At 46.1% G+C, this 22,242-nt stretch overlaps 1 protein-coding gene across 4 annotated transcripts in view; it reads left to right on the top strand.

Annotated features, from left to right (window-relative positions):
• The window catches only part of SEPHS1 (selenophosphate synthetase 1), a 223,882-nt gene extending 213,904 nt beyond the window's left edge, over positions 1-9,978 (top strand). For all 4 annotated transcript variants that reach the window (XM_063926893.1, XM_063926894.1, XM_063926896.1 and 1 more), the window contains exon 9: positions 8,600-9,978. In XM_063926893.1, coding sequence (XP_063782963.1) covers positions 8,600-8,814 — 215 coding nt within the window. In that variant the 3' untranslated portion in view covers positions 8,815-9,978. The remainder of the gene's footprint in view (positions 1-8,599) is intronic.
• The last annotated feature ends 12,264 nt before the right edge of the window (positions 9,979-22,242 follow it).

The following is a 22,242-nucleotide window of genomic DNA, read 5'->3' as shown; positions in this document are numbered from 1 at the left end:
TGTGCAGGTTAATGGCCACCTAATTTTTAGCCGTTGGCCCGTGTGTGGATGAGGGAATGTCTCACCTACGATGAAAAAGGAACAACCAGGTCTTTCAAATTTCTGCCCCTAGAGAAGCTGGGCATCAATTTGCTATTTTGGAAACACTTCAAGTCAGGATCAGAAGTGACCATCTGCCACGTCCCTTTGACCTGCTTCACCAAAGTTGGACTGTTAGAGTTGTATTCAGTCACCCAGGGTATGGTCTCTTTAGATAAAGCTTTGGAATGGCGTTTTGGTTGCTTCTGAAAATTGCACAGAGCTCTTTCTCGTGCTTTTTTCAGTTCCGATAGAGAATATCCTCTCTCTGAGAATTTCTGTATCATCTCTTCTAGTTGCAACGTCCGTGTATCTGAATCAGTATTATTCCTACATACCCTGAGTAGCTGAGAATAGGGCAAGCTACGAATCATTGTTTTAGGATGTGAGCTCTCAGCTCGGAGCAGGGTGTTCCTGTCCGTGGGTTTTTTATATAGAGTCGTCCCCAGCTGTCCCTCTTTCAGTTGTATGCATACGTCCAAATAGCAAATCTCAGACATGCTATGGTTCCAGGTCAGTTTAATGGGACTGTCTGAGCTGTTATGTCTGTTGATGATCTCAGTCAAAATCTGGATGTCGCCACTCCAGAGAATGAGGAGATCATCAATGTAGCGAAAGTACAGCAGAATGTGCCTTGAAATATTCGCATCCTCAAAAAACAAACCCCTCTCTGCTTCCCACATAAAACAGTTGGCAAACGACGGGGCCACTGGGGACCCCATCGAGCACCCCGTCAGTTGCTTGTAGAACCTCCCATTAAATAGGAAAAAGTTATGTGTCAATGTGAAAGTTAAAAGCTCAATAAACAAATCCACATCTGGGCCTGTGTACAACCGATTAGCCGTGATTAGCCGTCTGACAGCCTCCAACCCAGCCTCGTGAGGGATACACGTGTAGAGGCTGGTGACGTCTATTGTTACCATGGTCGTATCATTAGGGACTGATCCCAGTTTAGCCAATCTATCTAACAACATCTTGGTGTCTTTTAAGTAAGAAAAAGTATCCTGGATACATGGCTGCAGATAAGCATCCAAGAATAGTGCAATTGTCTCGCACAGAGACCCCCGGGCAGAAATGATTGGTCTCCCCGGAGGTCTCTGTGCGTCCTTGTGAATCTTAGGGAGGGTGTAAATAATGGAACTACAGGCCATTTTGTGGACAATTTATCGCTAATTACCTGAGATAATAACCCCTCTCTGACTGCATTTTTCAACAATAGATCAAGCTCCTGTTTAAACCCCGGAGTAGGGTCTTTATCAAGTCGGCAATATGTCTTGCCGTCACCAAGTAACCTGTCACATTCCGCAGCATATGAGGACGTGTCCTGGATAACGATAGAGCCGCCCTTATCCGCGGCTCTCAAGACAATGTCAGTCCTCTGTTGTAAATTCCTTAACGCTTGTCGTTCATCACTGGACAGATTGTGTTTAACCCCTGGAGCTCTATGCACAATGGCATTGTCCATTAATCTATGGAAAGTCTTGAGAGTGGCGTTATTTGACTGTGGGTCAAATCTAGAGCGGTTACCCAACTTGGAAATTCGACCAGGTAAAGTAGATTCCATGTTCACCGTGGGATGCTTTGAAAAATGCTCTTTGATTTTTAATGAACGGGCTAGTTTAAATGACTCTACCTTCCATTTGAATGGATCCGCAAAGTTGGTAGGTATGAAGGAGAGTCCCTTGCTGAGGAGTCGTTGCTCGGACTCCTGAAGAGTATACGAGGATAAGTTGAAAATTAAGTGGCTCTGTGCTTGGGCGGCCTTCCAACTGTTCTGCCTCCTCGCTTGGCCTCCCCTTCTCGTTTTGCTCTTCCCCGGGTGGAGGCCCCTGCCCGGGTGTTTACCACAAAAGGGGTCACCGTATGTCTAGCCTCGACGCCAGCTCCACCGGCTTCATCATTATCGCTTGCTGACGTACTTGAGAAGCGGACCCGTTGTGGTCTTCTCACATTTCCCGCACCCTGGCCGCGTCCTCGGGACTGGCTTGCTTGACTTAGCCATATATAAACCCGCTGCTGGGCGTAATCTGTGACCACCTTCCTGTGTTTCTCTTTTTTATACTTCAAGAGGTTATTTTTATACTCCTCCAGTTGGCTTTGCAGTTTGGATAGCCAATCTGTGGATTTATCAGATGTCATCGTCGTCGAATGTTCCTTTTCAAACTCGCTGATCTTTTGTGATGTTAACTTCAGCTCCCTTGTGGACTCCTCGATGACTAATAAGATGAGGTCCATGGAGCATTTGTTGAGTATTGAGATCCAGCGCTTGCAAAAGGCGGTATTGTACCTGCCTATCGTGGGTATATTATGTACCCTGAACCCACGGGGTATTTGTTTCGCCCGATGGTAATTAGACAAGGTGCGGCTGTGGTATAAAAAGTCCAACTCACGCTTTTTTAATTTGAACAATTCACGGTAAACATAGTCGCTGGAATCAACATATGCATCAGACAATGCTACATCCTTGTGCAGAATTTTCTCAGCATCCACATCCGAGAAACTAAGCGTCTCATAATTGTCACATTCCAATAAAAATTACGTAAAATCACCTTCACCCTCAGAGGTTGCCATCCTCTAACATGTAGCTGCCCTCAGGGTGCAGAGACACACAAAGTTCGTGGAATATAAATGTCACTAAAGTGCCAAGTGCGTGCAAACAAAGTGCTGTGCTTTAAAAACAGTTAAAACAGAGGGAGGTGGTCCAATGGGAAGGTGCCCTGGGCTGGTTCAACGACCTTACCCACCGCAGCAGAGCGTGTAACCATATACATCCAGAATTTCCCCCGGCACTCCTCCTGATAACTGGCTGAGGTGCACTTCCTTGTGGACATGCTAGTCCACCCACATACGGTAAGAAGAAACATGTGGCACTCACAGGCTTGCAAACAATGTTGAACAAACTCCACGCCGTGAAGTGTTTATTGGAAACAACAGGTGACGTTTCGGGGACACATCCCCTTCCTCAGACAACAAAACAGTGCATACACAGTGAATATATAGCATGATGAATCCCACTTACCCCCACAATCATGACTCTCAGCTGCGTGGACCACGGAGTGCCCCGGCGTCTCACATCCCGCACTTCCGGTTTCGGCAACACGGCCCGGCCGGAAGTGACGCAATCAGGTCAGCCGGTTCCTATGGCAACGCGCTGGGAGCCCTGGAATAAACAACAACATACATTAGTGACACCATAAAATCTGCTGAACATGCACACAAATAAATATAGCGCTCAACTGAGCTAGAGTGCGCCTAATAAACTAATCATGACTCTTGTGCAAAACTACAATACAACATGTAATAGCTAAAACATTAAAAACAACCTGTGTGTTCTACCACCCTGAAAACAGCCAAATCGTAATGGCAATGATGTTTAGACCTTCAAATATATCGAAAGATTCTGTTTTTGATATATGTCCAGTGCAGTTTTATTGTCTTACTAAAATAATTATCTACATTGTCACTGTGACTGTGTGTGCCTGTATCTGCTGTGTGGATTTCACTTTCAGTGTGTCCCAGCTTTATCTATCACTGTATTCTGTACCCTAAGGGAAAAGGTGCGTCTGGGTCACATATATAGTGCTTCACAGTATTTACCGTTAAGTGTACTCTACTGTGTACGCAGTCACATAGTACCGGATTTATTCGCTGGTGTTGTGTACTGTGTACGCTGTCACATACTAGGGGATTTATTCGCAGGTATTGTACTCTGTCTGTCTGTATCGTACTAGTACGCTCTGCGGTTGCATCTCTGAAAATGTCTAAAAAGGGCGGGAAATCCGGGGACGCTCCTGCATCATGCAGCGCATGCACCTAGGATTTGCCTGAGGGGGAAGTTTTGTATGACGGTCTGTGTACTACTTGCCATACATCTCCCAATCAGTACGAAGCTCCTGTAACCAATCAGGAGCCACCTTTGGCGGCGTTCTGATCTATGCTCAATACGCTTGTGACACGCCTTGCTCCCCCTATGAGACCTCCAGTGCCATTACAGTCACATATTGTCCCTATGGTAAATCCGCCTTGGGTGGGTAATTTATCTACCCAGTTGCAGCAATTGAATAAATCCTTGGTTAGACATAAGACTGGCCCAAGTCATTCTTGTGTCACGGGGTCATCTAAGCTGGGTACTACCTCTTCACAATCCACAAATCTCTTAGAAGATTCTTCTGATGACGATGGGGAGCACACTGATCCGTCAGACACTAACACAGCTGCTTCTGATGAGGAATCCACAGTACAGGTTGATGTCCCTGACCTAGTGGTTGCTATTAAGCAGATCCTGCAAATGTCAGATGATGATGAGGATTCCACTACGGTGCCTAAGAAACCTAATAAGTTTAAACGTCAGAAGGTAACTAAAACATTATTACCGCATTCTGACCATTTAGTGGACATACGACGAGAACCCTGGATTACTCCAGGGAAGAAATTCTCACTGTCGAAACGGATGGTAGCTCGCTATCCTCTCCCTGCAGAGTTGTGTAACAAGTGTGAAAATTCACAGCCAGTGGATTCCCATGTCACCCTGGTGGTGTCATCCACTCTGCCTGTCACCGCTGTCACCTCATTGAAGGAACCGACAGATAAGCATGTGGAGGGATGCCTGAAGTCTATTTACTCCCTTACAGGTGCTGTACATAGACCCACTATAGCAGCCTCCTGGCCTGCAAAAGGTATAGAAGCATGGGTTCAGGCATTAGAGGATGAGTTGCCCCCAGATATTTCTGACACTGACCGACAATTCCTGTCTCATATTACCACCGCCGCCTATTATATACAGGTGGTGTCCTCTGAGGCAGGTGTATTGGCAGCCAAGGCGTCGACTACGTCCATCCTTGCTCGCCGTATTCTGTGGTTGAGGTCATGGAAGGTGGACATGAACTCCAAAAAGACCTTTTAATGGAGACATCTTATTTGGGGAAGACTTCAATAAAATTGTGGCTGACTTGGCAGCTGCTAAGACCGCCTTTCTCCTTAATACTACTCCTAATATACAGAAGGCAAAATGTACCACTTTTTCGCTCCTTTCAACCTCAAGGGAAAGCAAAAGGTCAGACATACCCGAGACAATCTCGTGGTTCCAAAACCACAAAGCCTAAGGCTAAACAATCCTGGGCAGCCCGTCAGCCTGCTTCTAAACATGACAAGCCTGCTGCATGACGGGGCGGGCCTTCCCCTGGGGGACCCCAGGATAGGAGGCTGACTTCTGCGATCACCCAGGTTTGGTTAAAGACCACTTCAGACGCGTGGGTGTGCGAGAAGTTGTCTCTCACAGGTACGCAGTCTCTTTCAAGAGATGTCCCCCTCGCCAGTTTTGCACCATGGTTATCCCTTCGGATCTGTTAAAAGCGCAAGCTCTTCATTTGGTTGTGCGTTCCCTCCTGGATACAGGAGTGGTGGTGCCGGTACCTCTGTCCCAGAGAGGCAGAAGATACTACTCGACCCTGTTTCTAGTACTGAAACCCAATGGGTCTTTTCGGCCCATACTCAACCTCAAATCAGTGAACAAGTTTGTGAGAGTGTCCAAGTTCCGTATGGAAACACTGCGCTCAATTGTACTGGCCATGGAATCCGGAGACTATATGGTATCCCTGGATATACATGATGCTTACCTGCATATACCTATTGCCATATCGCATCAGCAATATCTGCGGTTTGCTCTTGGCAACCTCCACTATCCGTTCCAGGCTCTGCCATTTGGACTGGCCACGTCTCTTCAGATCTTCACCAAGGTTATGGCAGAGATGACAGCTCATCTCCGTCGCCAGGGAGTCAGGATCCTGCCATATCTGGATGACTTGCTGATTCTGGCAAACTCCCACAATGTACTCCTCAGTCATCTGCAACTGACGGTAAACTTCCTACAAGCCCACGGGTGGCTCATTAACTGGAAGAAGTCCTCGCTGGTCCCAGCTCAAAGCATGGTGCACCTGGGGGCACTGCTGGACACATTCAGTCTACGGCTGTTTCTGTCTCCAGAGAAGGTCCTGAAGCTTCAGGACAGGATCAGATACTTCCTCTCTCGCCCAAGAGTGTCGATACGCTCGGCGATGCAAGTACTTGGCCTAATGGTGTCGGCTTTCGACATGGTAGAGTATGCTCCATTTCATTCCCGCCCTCTGCAGAGGTTAATCCTTTCCAAGTGGGACGGCATACCTCATCGGATCAGGTCTCACGTGATCTCCTTGACTCCGTAGGTTCGTCTGTCGCTGACCTGGTGGCTACAGAACCAGTAGTTGAGCAGGGGCCGTCCCTTCTGGATCCCCGACTGGGTCCAACTGACTACGGATGCCAGTCTGAGGGGTTGGGGCGCGGTGTTGGAGCCAACACTCTTTCCAGGGTCGGTGGATCAAGGAGGAATCACTCCTCCCGATAAACAGTCTGGAATTGCGGACAGTGTTCAATGCTTTGTCTCTCGCCCTGCCTTTGCTACAGAACAGGCCTGTTAAAGTACAGTCAGACAACGCCACCACGGTGGCATACATAAACCATCAAGGCGGCACTCAAAGCCACATGGCAATGATGGAAGTGTCAGAAATACTTTGTTGGGTGGAACCGACGGAGAGTGGAGTCTTCATCAAGAAGTCTTTCAGCTCCTAGTGATCAAGTGGGGCCTACCAGATGTAGACCTGATGGCATCTTGACACAATCACAAAGTTCCGGTCTTCGGATCAAGGACAAAGGATCCTCAAGCAGCGTTCTTGGACGCACTGGCAATTCCATGGAACTTTTGGCTGCCCTACGTGTTACCTCCAGTGTCTCTCCTGCCCAGGGTGCTCCGGAAGTTCAAACAAGAAGGAGGAATACTACTACTAGTCGCTCCAGCGTGGCCCAGACGGCATTGGTTCTCAGACCTGCAGGGTCTCTCGATAGAGCATCCTCTTCTACTTCCTCAATACCCAGACCTCCTCGTTCATGGCCCTTATGTCTACCCGGACCTGGCCAGATTGACTTTGACGGCGTGGCTCTTGAAACATCACTTCTGAAGGTCAAAGGATTCTCCGAGTCGGTTATCCAAACTATGCTGAAGGCCCGCAAACCGGCTTCTGCGCGGATTTATTACAAGGTCTGGAATTCTTACTTCACCTAGTGTGCTGCTAATAATTACGACGCATACAAATTCAGTACTTCCAGACTTCTGGCTTTTCTGCAACAAGTCCTGGACTTAGGCCTTCATCTGGCCTCCCTCAAGGTTCATATCTTTGCCTTGTCGGTGTGGTTTCAGAGAAAAATTGCATCTATTCCTGATGTTTATACTTTCACTCCGTGTTTTACGGATTCAGCCTCCCTATGTCCCTCCTGTGGCTCCATGGGATCTGGCTGTTGTCTTGAATGCCCTGGAAGAGTCTCCATTTGAACCTCTTGAGTCAGTGGACCTTAAATGGCTCACAGTCAAGGTCCTGTTCCTACTGGCTATTGCCTCTGCTAGGAGGGTGTCAGACCTATGCACTGTGTCCTGTCGTCCACCCTTTCTGATTTTTCACCGTGACTGAGCGGTTCTTAGAACTCGCCCTGGTTATTTTCCTAAGGTGGTGTCATCTTTCTACCTTAATCAAGAGATTGTGGTTCCAGCCTTTATCTCTTATGATTTGTACTATAAAGTGCGGTCTTTGTATGTGATAAGGGCTCTGCGTATTTATGTGGAGAGGTCTGCCTCTATCAGGAGGTCAGATGCCCTTTTTGTACTTTTTGGTTTTAACAAACGTGGCTTGCCTGCGAATAAGCAAACTTTGGCCAGATGGATTAGAATGGTGATTGCACAAGCCCATGCGCAGGCTGGACTTCCAAGTCCTGCTGCTATCAAAGCCTATTTTACTCGGTCTGTTGGACCTTCTTGGGCGGCCCGCCGAGGTGCGTCCACTGAACAATTGTGCAAGGCGGCTCCATGGTCCTCAGTGAACATGTTCATTAGGTTCTATGCCTTTGATACTTCCGCCTCCCAGTATTCTTCCTTTGGACACCGGGTTCTCATGCCCGCTACGGTGCGTCCCCTCCTAAGAGGAACTGCTTTAGGACTTAGGAAATCCCTGATGTTTCCTTGTGGAAACCAATGTACCCCACTGCAGAAAAGGAGATTTATGGTAGACTTACCATGGTTAAATCTCTTTCTGCGAGGTACATTGGTTCCACAGGGCGCCCACCCTGACGCACCTAGCTTCTATGGGTTTGTATGGCATTAGCCGTTAGTCCCTTCTCCTGTTGTGAGAATGTGGTTCTATGTGACTAACACCTACCTTCTCTTTTACCTGCTCCTGCATTGGACTGGTTAACGAAACTGAGCTCACAGTGCCTGGAGGCGGGGTTATAGAGGAGGCCCCAATGCATCCTGGGACAGTCTAAAGCTTTAGCCTGTTGGTTCCTGGATCAAGATCCATCTCTACACCCCTGTGGAACCAATGTACCTCCCAGAAAAAGATTTAACCATGGTAAGTCTACCATAAATCTCCTTATTTGGGATGTGTAACTTGATTAATGTTAAGGAGTCTGCTATAAATTTCACAATGTCTTGTCTTTACAGGAGGCCTCTTAATCTGTCTGCCACGGGAACAGGCTGCACGATTCTGTGCAGAGATTAAGTCCCCCAAATATGGAGAAGGTCATCAAGCATGGATTATTGGCATTGTAGAAAAAGGCAACCGCACCGCTAGAATTATAGATAAACCACGAATCATAGAAGTTGCTCCCCAGGTGGCTACTCAAAATGTAAATCCAACACCTGGTACCACATCTTAATCTAGGTTTATCTAGCTTTTTATTTTATTTTTTGTTTTGTTTTTAAATAGACCTTATACTTTACCATCATACAATTTAAATAATTGTAAAGAAAAAATATATATAAATATATATATATAAATATATATCCTTGTGTCTGCCCATTTCGTGGCCTTGTGTCCGTTATACGAATGGGTACGATTTAAGAAGTAAAAAGACATTGCCTTTTTTTTTTTTTTATCTTTCTTTTCCCTTCTTCCTGTTACATTAACTGAAGATGCACCTATTAATGAGGCAGCTTCTAAGTTGAAGAATTGTTATCTGATACTGTTGATTCATTTTGAATCTATAGACACTTATCTCTTGCCGCATAGGCTCTTTTTTTTTAAAGGTGCTTTCATTCAGCACAGACATTGCCATTAGTAGTGTCAAACAAGCAGTTAGTGTCTTCATTTATATATGTGTATTTATCATTATTGGTCTAACAATGTTGGATGCCTTTGGAAGGTATTATGGCAAGGCAATAAATTGGCTGCAGATCCTGGCTGGAGGGTGCATGACTGCTTTCTTTTTTTTTTTTTAGATTAGTCTTATTTAGGCTTGGACTCATAGCCTTGTACCCTCCACTTCTTTACATTGTTTAGTGCCTTCCTTGACCATGTCAATTCTTTACTACTAAATTGAGGGGTCTTGGGAGCAGCACTATGCTTAAAGCACTTCTGTATAAGAAGATTTTTTTTCTCTAATTCTGATATTTAGCATATTATTAACAAATGTTCTTATTAATAGCACATGAAAATTGCAGGGTGGTTAGGGGTGTTCAAAGTACAAACCACATGCAAAGAAATGTACAAAATTGCCTAAATCACTTCAATTCAATAATTACAATATAAATGTTCGCACACGTAAATACAAAACTTTTTAAGTATAATCAATAACCTTTCTGTTCTGTGGTTGATAGTGTTTCATACATTTTTATATTTTGTATAGTGATTACATGCCTTTATATATATTTTTTCTTTATAATGCAGCAGCTGTTAAGTAGTTGATAGCTCTTTCTTTCTAATTTTGGTGCATGAGTTTGTGATCTAATAAATAAGAAAATTGACATTGCCAACATTGCAGCTTAAACTCCAAACTTGTTATTCAAATAAATATTTAATTTTTTTTATTGCTCTTGTACAACCTGTACTTGTTTTCTTTCCTTGCATCTATTGATATCTCTCGAGAAATACAGTAAGTAGAAAAAAAAAAAGAATCATTTGGATTTTCCAGCAGCGAAGCTGCAGTGCTGTTCACTTTTATTGCAGGTATAGGTTTTTAATGTTTTTGTCATGTTTTTGTTCTAACAATGCAACTTTTTTGGTTAATGGATGAATGCCCTAGGTATACTGTACATACGTGGTTTTATATTGCAGAGCACTAAATGTTTGCATCAAATCTGGGCCAGGAGTGGACTTGTGAAGAAAGAATGGCATTTTATAACATTTTTAATTATTTCCCAAGTGTCATCCAAGGGAATGGACCACAAAACTGTCACCATATTACAACTTCTGCATGATAAATGTTTGCACTATTTCCACTTTTTAAGGGGCATATTCAGTTAGCCGTGGTATTTACCACACCATTAATAGATCACGCTGCATGGAGAAAAGCTATTAATTAGCCTTTACCCGCGCAGTAACCACTGGGTTAACACGTGCTAATCCATTGACTCTGCATAAAATGCAGAATGAATGGGTTTCCCCACACATTAAAATGCAGGCGCTGTAAGGAAAAATCCTTCCTCTGGCAATTAGCGCGTGGGGTTCCTGTAGCTAATTGAATTGAGCAGCACTGACAATTAGTTGCTGGGTATACCCCCACAGCTATTTGAATATGACCCTATGACTAAGTTTTTGGAATGATTGCTGCATACTGTGTGTGATCACAAGGAAGTAGGAAATATTTTATTTTGAATACATTTTACTCTGTTAACGGACAAGATGTTATGACCAGCGTGGGCAGTCTCCAGTGCCATGTGTGTAATGAGGACTTATAGAACTGAAAAACTTTTTTTATTTCTCTAGCATCCATAAGGGATATTGGGGAGACTTAGTACGATGGGGTATAGACGGGATCCAAAGGAGCCGTTGCACTTTAAATTTCTTCACTGGGTGTGCTGGCTACTCCCTCCTATGCCCCCTCCCACAGGCAGTTATAGGTAAAACAGTGCCCGAAGAAGAGAGGACATATATGAGAGAAGGAACATAACAACATGGAGTGGTGAGATTTATATACTAGCACACCACTAACATACAACAACCAGCAACGGCTGGTAACAATAACAACAACAGCAGCTGAACAGGTAACCACATAAAAGAGAACCTGCAGAAAGTCAACGCACTGAGGCAGGCACCCAATATCCCTTATGGACTACGAGAAAAGGATTTACCTGTAGGTAATTAAAATCCTATTTTCTCTAGCACCCATAAGGGATATTAGGGAGACTTAGTTCGATGGGGACGCCCCAAAGCTTCCAGAACGGCTGGGAATGTGCGGAGACTGCTGCAGCACCACCTGCCCAAACTGGGAATCTTCTTTGGCTAGGGTATCAAACTTGTAGAACTTCACAAAAGTGCTCTTCCCCGACCAGGTAGCAGCTTGGCATAGTTGCAAGGCCGAGACTCCACGGCAGTTTAGAAAAAAAGTGCCCTCAGGAGAGGATGCACATCTCTGCAGCTCCAGAGAGTTTTCTTGAATTTCTTTTAAACTTTTATTATTTTCGGTATGCTGTTGGGCAACAGCATACCTGCGCCATGTGAGTTAGGAGGGGGGGGGGGGTCACCGGCCTCATCGGCCTTGCGAGGTATCAGTGCCTCTTCCCCAGTGCAGGTCCACCGTCCTGAGAGGTTGTTTGTTCAGCGGGGCACTGCGCCTTAGCTGTCGCAATCGCAGCACACCGCACACCCCTAACATATGCATGAAGGTGACGTCTGTGGTGATTACAAACCGGGGGCCCCGCTAGGGGGGTCCCCCGGTTCACAGTGCTGCTGAACGTGGGCGCAGCATACGGGATCCTCCTCGGGGGGACCCACTAGAGCCCCTCGTGTAAACTGGCTTGGAATAGCTTGAACTAGCACGTGTGTGATGTTTTTAAGCAGAATATGAGACTTTGCAAGTATAAAAATCACTGTAGCTCCAGCGCCATTGGGGGATGGGGGGAGGGGGGGCGCTTTCTCAGAGCGGGACCAGAGGCTTTTTGGCGCCTTCCTCTGCTTAATGCAGCAGCTCTTCCTGACTCACAAGACACGCTGGAAAACTGATACAGGGTGTAGCAAAGAAGGAGAGCCGCTATTGTACACAATCTGTGTCCTATACAGGACAGAAATTAATTGTGTTATAGGGGGTAATTCCAAGTTGATCGCAGCAGGAATTTTGTTAGCAGTTGGGCAAAACCATGTGCACTGCAGGGGAGGCAGATTTAACATGTGCAGAGAGAGTTAGATTTGGGTGTGGTGTGTTCAATCTGCAATCTAATTTGCAGTGTAAAAATAAAGCAGCCAGTATTTACCTTGCACAGAAACAAAATAACCCACCCAAATCTTTCTGCACATGTTATATCTGCCTCCCCTGCAGTGCACATGGTTTTGCCTAACTGCTAACAAAATTCCTGCTGCGACCAACTTGGAATTACCCCCATAGTTAGCCGACAGCCTCACTGGAGCTGTACAGCAGGGGTGTGCTGGTGTGTCTCTGTGTGTCTCCTCTCACATACAGTAAGGGCAGGCTTGATCAGTATTACGGTCTGTGTGTATGTAACTGTGATTACTGTAAACATGGGTAAACACAAGCTATGCAGTGTCTGCCACACCAGATTCTCTCCCTTATCATATGACTCTGTTTCATGTGAACAATGCAGCCAATCTTCACAACTCAGGGGGAGAGGCTGGTGGAGAGGATCCAGAGCCCTCCTGGTTAGAGGCTCTTAAGACTATGATGTGTGATATGTCATCACAACTCACTGCTGATGTTCAGAAAACTCCGCTACTACAACAGGCTGTAGCGGATTTAGCTGCTAGGGCAGATGTTACACAGCCCCCCTCTCTTGCTCAAGACCACAAAAGCGTGGTTTACCTGCTCTACTCTCTGATTCAGATGAGGAAATACAGCAGGATGACGAGGACTTTTATCCTGTTAGTGGGGATTCCACTTTTGCTTAGGTTATTGAATCCCACATTCTGGCTATACGGGACGTGTTAAAGCTGACTCTAGAGGACGCTGCGTCACAGCAGTCGTTTTTTTTTACACAAAACAAGCCTAATGTCACTTTCCCTGATTCTGCAGTTAGATGACCTATTTAAATTAGGCAGGAAAAATCCAGACAAAAAATACCAAGTGTCAAAAAGATTTTTGAACCCTTTCCCATTTGCTCCTGAAGGTAAGAAATTCTGGGAAGAATCCCCGGGGGTTGACGTATCAGTCTCTCGGCTGTCTACAAAGGCGGTGCTGCCTGCTTTGGGCTCCTTTACCATAAAGGACCCTGGGGACAGAAAAATAGAGACTACACTAAAGTCTATCTACACGGCAGCTGGTGTATCGCAGAGGCCGGTCACAGCGGGTTTCTGGATGACCCATACCATTCACACGTGGGCTTCTCAAATTCAGGAGGGCCTCTCCGGAGATATGCCTCTGGTTACTACGGTGACTCTCCTGAAGCAATATTAATGGTAGGACTTCTGCATAGCAGTGTCGGTGCGCAGGGCTTTGTGGTTGCGTCAGTGGATAGCGGACGCAAAATACAAGCGCAGTGTGGAGTCCCTCCCCTTTATTGGGGAATGGTTCTTTGGGGTTGAGTTGGATACGTGGATTTCCAAAGTCACTGCAAGGAAATCCATGTTTCTTCCCTCTGGGGCCCCGCCGGCGAGGCGTTCCTACCCGGGGCCGTCTGTTCAGTCCTTTCGGTCTAACAGATTTCGATCTAGGGCCAGGGGTGCCTAGATAGAGGCCCCAGAGGTAAGTCAAAAAGACCTGCAACCACCGGTTCTCAGGAACAGAGCACCAGTTCTGCTTCCACTAAGTCCTCAGCATGACAGTGCCCATCCATCTCGAGGTGGAAGCTCGACTGCGTCACTTCAGCTGCATCTGGGAAAGCTCCTGCAGGATACCTGGGTAAGGGACCTCATTTCTCAGGGCTACAAGCTGGAGTTCGACGGTGCTCCTCCCAAACGATTTTTCAAATCAATCTTGCCAACTTTGGCGGATACGCAAGTTACGTTGCAACAGGCCATCCGAAAGTTCGTCAAGTCCCACGTCATTGTTCCAGTACCAATACCATAATGAGGCAGGGGTTATTACTCCAACCTGTATGTGGTACCGAAGCCGGACGGCTCAGTAAGGCCCATTTTGAATCTAAAGTCCTTGAACCCTTACCTAAAGGTTTTCAAGTTCAAAATGGAATCTCTGAGGGCAGTGATTGCGGGCCTGGAAGAACAGGAATTCCTGGTTTCCTTGCATATCAAGGACGACTACCTTCATATTCCAATTTGGCCACCTCATCAGGGTTATCTGAGTTTTGCCTTCCTGGAAGATCACTACCAGTTCCTGGCACTACCCTTTGGCCTGTACACGGCTCCGAGGGTATTCACAAATGTGATGGTGGAGATGATGTTCCAACTCCGGGTCCACGGGGGGGCAATGTTGTTCCTTACCTGGATGATCTTCTGATAAAAGCAAGATCCAGGGAGCTTTTATTGCTCCATATCGACCAACTTCTGGGTGGATTCTCAATCTACAGAAGTCCCACCTAGACTCGGTGTCTCCTGTTCCTGGGGATGTTACTGGATACGGTGGCCCAGAAGGTGTTCCTCCCAGAAGACAAAGCGTGAACACTTCTGGAGATGGTCCGCATGGTGCTCCGACCTGGGGGCCTTATGTAAAAGTCCATACTTGGTCTTTTACGAGGACAGAGCGAAGTCCCGGACTAGGCAGCAGTTCCTGCTGAAAGTCATCTCTGCGTTCCACTTGAATCAACCTATTGTGGTTCCATCAAGTTCTGGCACTTCTGCTCCTCCGGATACATTGGATGGTGTGCGAGCCTTGAAGGTCTATGTCAGGCAAACGACTCGGATCAGAAAGACTGATTCCTTGTTCGTGCTCTATGATATGCAGAAATAGGGTTGTCCTGCTACAAAGCAATCCATTGCTCGTTGGCTTAGGCTTACTATCCAACAGGCCTATGTGTCGGCAGCCTTACCTGTTCCTAAGTCTCTGAAGTGGGCCTTCAGAGACTCTACAAGATCGGTGGGCTCTTTCTGGGCGGCTGCCTTGCAACTATGCCGAGCTGCTACCTGGTTGGGAAAGAGCACTTTTGTGAAGTTCTACAAGTTTGATACCCTGGCCAAAGAAGATTCCCAGTTTGAGCAGGTGGTGCAGCAGTCTCTGCACGTTCCCACCCATTCTGGAAGCTTTGGGGCGTCCCCATTGAACTAATTCTCCCCAATGTCCCTTATGGGTGCTAGAGAAAATAGGATTTTAATTACCTACCGGTAAATCCTTTTCTCGTAGTCCATAAGGGATATTGGGCGTCCGCCTCAGTACGTTGACTTTTCTGCAGGTTCTCTTTTATGTGGTTACCTGTTCAGCTACTGCTGTTGTTACCAGCAGTTGCTGGTTGTTGTATGTTAGTGGTGTGCTAGTATATAAATCTCACCACTCCATGTTGTTATGTTCCTTCTCTCATATATGTCCTTTCTTCTTCGGGCACTGTTTTACTTATAACTGCCTGTGGGAGGGGGCATAGGGGGAGGTGCCAGCACACCCAGTGAAGAAATTTAAAGTGCAACGGCTCCTTTGGACTCCGTCTATACCCCATCATACTAAGTCTCCCCAATATCCCTTATGGACTGCGAGAAAAGGATTTACCAGTAGGTAATTAAAATCCAATTTTTTTTTTATTTGTTTTGTGCAGCAAATGTATATCACGACCGCCTGCAGCCTTGCTGCAGGAACAGACGTCACAGCTGTATGGGCAAATTCAAATGCCCGCCCAGCTGTGATGCAAGACGGACACATCGAGCGACAGATTGGTAAGTGTATATGCTTACCTGGAACTGCCGCTCTGTTGTTGGGACCGTCATCAAGTCGTGACGACGTGTACACAACCTTGAGAGAAAACCATGAGAACAGTAAATGGCAGTCAAAGACCTACAATACAATTTTTATTTTCATATCAGTATGAGCGAGTGATAAACGTGCAATTAATCATCAAATATGCATTAAGATAATGGCCACGCTCTAGCAATTATAACTTTTGCCAAACTTCTTTTTATAATGTACTATACTAACCGTTTCCTCCAGCAAGTTCACAAAAAGGCAAGTTTTAGGGTTGAGAGCAGTGACCACAGAGGTAGTAGTTACAATAAAATCCCAGATCCCCATCCGAAATCCATAGACCCCAGGACTGGCCCCCAGCATAAACTAAAACATATCGGGCTTGTGGTGGTCTCATGTACAGATGTAGCCAGTATCATCCAGGCTGCGACTACTCGCACCTGCGATTTAGTTTGCCACAGGTAGCGCACCTATGGCCCATAGATATAGCATTGTCTAATTACGGGTGCGATTAGTTGCACCCAGGCACACCAAGTCGCTGCGAATCACGGCAGAGGTGCAGCTGGCTACATCTGTAAGCCCAGTTTAAAGTGATTAAAATCTGTGTAATATATATACTCACATAAAAATGGATTTGTTGATGGGAAGTAACATCCCATCATTGAGAGGATCAAGATCAGTCTTCCATTTTGTCCATAAAGGTAAAAGGACCTCTGGGAGGTAGTAGGATATGAGGTAAAGGGAGGATATCAAATGGCAACCCAATCTACAGGTGAAACTCAGAAAATTTGAATATCGTGCAAACGTTCATTTATTTCAGTAATTCAACTTAAAAGGTGAAACTAATATATTATATAGACTCATTACATGCAAAGTGAGATATTTCAAGCCTTTATTTGTTATAATTTTGATGATTGTGGCTCACATTTTAAGATAACCCCAAATCCAAAATCTCAGAAAATTAGAATATTACATAAAATCAATTAAAAAGAAGAAAAAAAAAGGATTTTAAATACAGAAATGTAATCCCTCTGAAAAGAATAATCATGCATATGTACCCAGTACTTGGTTTGGGCCCCATTTGCATGAATTACTGCCTCAATGCGGCGTGGCATGGATTCTATCAGCCTGTGGCACTACTGAGGTGTTATGAAAGACCACAATGCTTCAATAGTGATCATCAGTTCTTCTGCATTGTTCTGTCTCACGTCTCTCATCTTTCTCTTGGCAATGCCCCATAGATTCTCTTTTTTTCTTTAGCCCAGATAAAACGCTTCCGACGTTGTTTGTTCAGGAGTGGCTTGACGAGGAATACGACATTTGAAGCCCATGTCCAGGATCCGTCTGTGTGTGGTGGCTCTTGATGCACTAACTCCAGCCTCAGTCATCTCCTTCTGAAGCTCCCCCACACTTTTGAATGGCCTTTTCCTGACAAGGAAAAAAGGAACTGATCTGTTGCTCAGTGGTCTAAAGTCCTCTTTTCTGATAGGAGCAAATATTACATCTCATTTGGACACCAAGGTCCCAGAGTATGGAGGAAGAATGGAGAGGCACACAATACAAGATGCTTGAAGTCCAGTGTGAAGTTTCCACAGTCAGTGTTGATTTGGGAAGCCATGTCATCTGCTAGTGTTGGTCCACTGTGCTTTATTAAGTCCAGAGTAAATGTAGCCGTATACCAGGACACTTTAGAGCACTTCATGCTTCCTTCAGCAGACAAGCTTTATGGAGATGCTGACTTCATTTTCCAGCAGGACTTGGCACCTGTCCACACTGCCAATAGTACCAAAACCTGGTTCAATGACAGTGGGATTACTGTGCTGGATTGGCCAGCAAACTCGCCTGACCTGAACCCCATAGAAAATCTATGGGGCATTGCCTATAAAAAGATAAGACTGAGCAATGCAGAAGAGCTGAAGGACGCTATTGAAGCATCCTGGTTTTCCATAACACCTCAGCAGTGCCACAGGCTGATAGAATCCATGCCACACCGCATTGAGGTAGTAATTCATGCGAAAAGGGCCCAAACCAAGTACTGAGTACATATGCATGATTATACTTTTCAGAGGACCGACATTTCTGTATTTAAAATCCTTTTTTTATTGATTTTATGTAATATTCTAATTTTCTGAGGTTTTGGATTTGTGGTTATCTTTAGCTGTAAGACACAATCCTCAAATTGATAGCAAATAAAGGCTTGAAATATCTCACTTTGCATGTAATGAGTCTATATAACATATTCATTTCACCTTTTTAAGTTGAATTACTGAAATAAATGAACTTTTGCACAATATTCTGAGTTTCACTTATATGAAGCAGAGTCTTCACTGCAGGGGGACTTTCTCAAACTGCACACAAGGCATGTCTGAGTTGTAAATAACTATAAAATCCACTGCAGGAAAAGCGCAAATTCCTCCCAAAGCAAAAAAATTTAGATTTTAATAAAGACTGTTCTTTATGCCCTGTGAATAAAATGGCAATTTTTGGAGGCCAAGAAAAGAGTAAGGGGCCACCATTTAACTGTTCTCCAGTGTTCACACACCATGACCATAGCCTCCTCCCACCCAGAGCATGTCTATGCTACGCGCCCCCCATACTGAGTTTTGACAAAGTGGGCATGGAGAAATAGGGAGTTTCACCTGCCTTATTCAGTTAATCCACCATACAACGGTCAGTATGTGTGGCCCTCCCGACTGCGCACTCCACCACTGGTATCCAGTCTTTAGATCGACCATACTTAGGTCAACAGTCAGTAGGTCGACAATTATTGGTCGACGTGTTAAAGGGGCGACACATGAAAAGGTCGACATGAGTTTTCACATTTGTTTTTTGGGGGTTTTTTTTCATTTTTTTTTTTAACTTTTAGATCCATGTGGACTACGATTGGGAATATACCCAAAGCATGGTGAGCGAAGCGAGCCATGCAAAGGGACACCGTGCATTAATTGGAGTTCCCGGTCACTTTACAAAGAAAACTACACCAAAAAAACCTTCATGTCGACCTTTTCCATGTTGACCTATTTCAGGTGTTGACCTAGCCACTGTCGACCATTAGTGGTCGACCCTATGAACCACACCCTCCACCGCTGTTGCTGCTAGGTCACCGGGCTCTGAGCCTGTTCATGTTTGTTCAGAATTTTCACTCTGCTTCCTGGGTGTTATAGTGGGCACATACTAAAATCAATTCCCTGGTTATCTACTCCAGTTACCAGTTCTGCTTCTAGAAATTGTGATACTGATATTTATCCCTGTACATTGCAGTAGGACAATTCCCAGCCTTTTCTGTTGTACTGTATATAAACCGCAATCTCCACTATACAGTGTCCAATCAGATACAGCATTATCTCAGCTATTGTGGCACTGGGTTCTTACGAGCCAGGTAGGAAGGAATGGCTCAGCAGAATGAAGTACAGCAGCAGAATGAAGTACAGTGGAGAGCACTCCAGAGTACATCTGTCCTGTCTGGACATTGATGAATTTTGGCTTGGACCTCAGCCACAGGGCCGTAACTACGTGTGTGCCAAGTGGGCTTGGCACACAGCGCAGTTGCCCTGAGGGCGCACGGCCAGCGGCATGTAATGAGTCAAATTGACTCATTACATGCCGCCTCTGCTGTGTGCGCCGCGCTGTGGAGGGAGAAGAGGACCGGCGCCGGGCAGCGGAGAAGGAGGGGGGAGCAGGGAGCCGCAGCAGCGCTATGTCATTGGTAGTAAGCGCCGCTGCAGCATCCCCCTCTCCTTCTGTATTGGCTGCTGTGGATGCTGGGATGCGGTTCCTCCATCCCAGCATCCACAGCAGCGCCGGGCAGCCAATACGGCTGCCGCAATGTGTAAAAAGGGGGCCTGGCTGCCGCAATGTGTAAAAAGGGGTCCTGGCTGCCGCAATGTGTAAAAAGGGGTCCTGGCTGCCGCAATGTGTAAAAAGGGGTCCTGGCTGCCGCAATGTGTAAAAAGGGGGACTGGCTGCCGCAATGTGTAAAAAAGGGGCCCTGGCTGCTGCAATGTGTAAAAATGGGTCCTGGCTGCCGCAATGTGTAAAAAGGGGGCCTGGCTGCCGCAATGTGTCAAAAGGGGGCTGACTGCCGCAATGTGTAAAAAGGGGGACTGGCTGCCGCAATGTGTAAAAAGGGGGACTGGCTGCCGCAATGTGTAAAAAGGGGGACTGGCTGCCGCAATGTTTAAAAAGGGGGCCTGGCTGCCGCAATGTGTAAAAAGGGGGACTGGCTGCTGTAATGTGTAAAAAGGGGGACGCTGTCTGCTGTAATGTATAATAGGGGCTCTACCTGGTGTAGTGGCGCTACTGTGCAGCGTAATTTGAATAATGTAGACTACTGTGCACCGTAGTATGAATTGCTATTATTTTGTGGCCACGCCCCTTCCCCGTGAAGCCACGCCCCTATACATTTTTTCATGCGCCTACAGCGCGCACTGCCCCTATCTTACATGGGGGGGCGCCACTGTCGTTTGTTGCACACAGCGCTAAAATGCCTAGTTACGGCACTGCTCAGCCACTAAAACAAATGTTTTCCTGACCAGTGCAGCATCTGTGTACCCATTTTGCAGTTTCTGTTCTCTGCATAGTGTTCAGGCACAGCTCTCTCTTAACAGCAGGACTGTACTATGAGAATGGCCCTCCTACATAGCACAGATGACAAATCAGTTTATTGGGGTCACCTGACTGCAGTTATTGTTGTCTCTCATTTTCAGAGACCCAGGTAATGGGTGCACACAGCTCACTGTGAACAGTACTACCCGCACCATGAGGAGAATCTGTGAATCAAGGAGGCCAATTAGTTTATGGGGTCCTCTGATGTGTTTGGTCCCTTACAAGTGTTTTGCCACCGTCCAGTTCCCTCCCTGAATGGCCGTGTTGGGAAAGCCAGAGCTGACCAAGTTTTGCCCAACAGAAATAGGATGGACATACACAAAATTCATAAAGTTCATAAAGTCTCTTCTGCGCACGTACTTTAAGAGTGTTGTGTCCGTGCAAAGAGATCTGTGGGAAAGTGTACGATTCAATGGTCAATAAAAACACTTGCGAAAATACTTGTTAATGTAAATCTTTAAAAATATAAATAAATCCTGCTCTTCAAATTAAGGGGCCTATGTGTCCAGCTTTTTTTTGCATAAAATTATATAGACACTGAAGTTTCTGCATAATGTCATGGTTTGTGGCTATGTGCTAATCGCATAATGCAGGAGTTTTAACAGAAATCTCTTGCAGAATGCAATTTAGCACTATAGATCACAGTTCCCATTATCAATAAGGATTACGATCTGACGCATATATATTAAGGCGGCCTGTTGTGGTGAGGGCTGGTGTGTGACATGTATGTGTGTGTATATATGAGTTTGGCGTGTGTGTGTAAAGGTGCATACAGACGGTGAGATATTGATATTGATCCGATTTCTCTTACGTTCTAGAGGATGCTGGGGTCCACATTAGTACCATGGGGTATAGATGGGTCCACCAGGAGCCATTGGCACTTCAAGAGTTTGAGAGTGTGGGCTGGCTCCTCCCTCTATGCCCCTCCTACCAGACTCCGTTTAGAAAATGTGCCCGGAGGAGCCGGTCACAACTAGGGGAGCTCTACAGAGTTTCTCTAGTAAAGTTTATCTTAGAGTTTATTATTTTACAGGGAGACTGCTGGCAACAGCCTCCCTGCTTCGTGGGACAAAGAGGGGGAGTAGTGTCCGCCCTGCGGGATCTGAGCCACTATCTCTGCTGACAGGACACTGAGCTCCTGAGGGGATAGATCGTTTCCCGCCACAGGGGATCGCTCACCCCGGCAGCATGCCGCCACCCCTTTACAGAGCTGTAGATTTGTGGCGAGTGAGTCACCAACCCCTTTAGCAAGCGGGGGCCGGTGTGAAGATGGCATCATACGGGTAGGAGCGCAGTATTAACTGCGCTCCGAAGGCTCAGCAGTACATAGTGGGGCGCCCTGAACCAGCGCCTACACCCTACACTGGTCAAACAGCCTGTCGGGGTCCCTGCATCTCAGCCAACACAAATCCTCAGGCCAGTATAATCCTATGAAGAGTGGGAAGACAGCGCCATTTTGGGGGCGAAGCTTCTCGGAGCGGGCCCAGTAGCATTCAACGCCATTTTCCTGCCTGCACAACGCTGTCAGTGAAGAGCAAGTCCCTCCACAGCAACTTCAGCTATCAATCACGGTACCAGGGGGTTGTAGAAGGGGGAGGGGCTGCAAAACGACTGTGTAACCTATTAAGGTGCACAGTCAGCGCTGATAGGGGGTCTCCCTTTATATTAAAAGCGCTGTGTGTGGGTTATCTCCAATATCTGTGTCTCTCTCGCATTCTTGGGGGTGAAACTCTGCCCTCCCCTGTGTGTGTG

The sequence above is a fragment of the Pseudophryne corroboree genome, chromosome 6 (genome assembly GCF_028390025.1).
Source record: "Pseudophryne corroboree isolate aPseCor3 chromosome 6, aPseCor3.hap2, whole genome shotgun sequence".
NCBI lineage: Eukaryota > Metazoa > Chordata > Amphibia > Anura > Myobatrachidae > Pseudophryne > Pseudophryne corroboree.
This window is presented reverse-complemented; position numbering and strand designations above follow the sequence as displayed.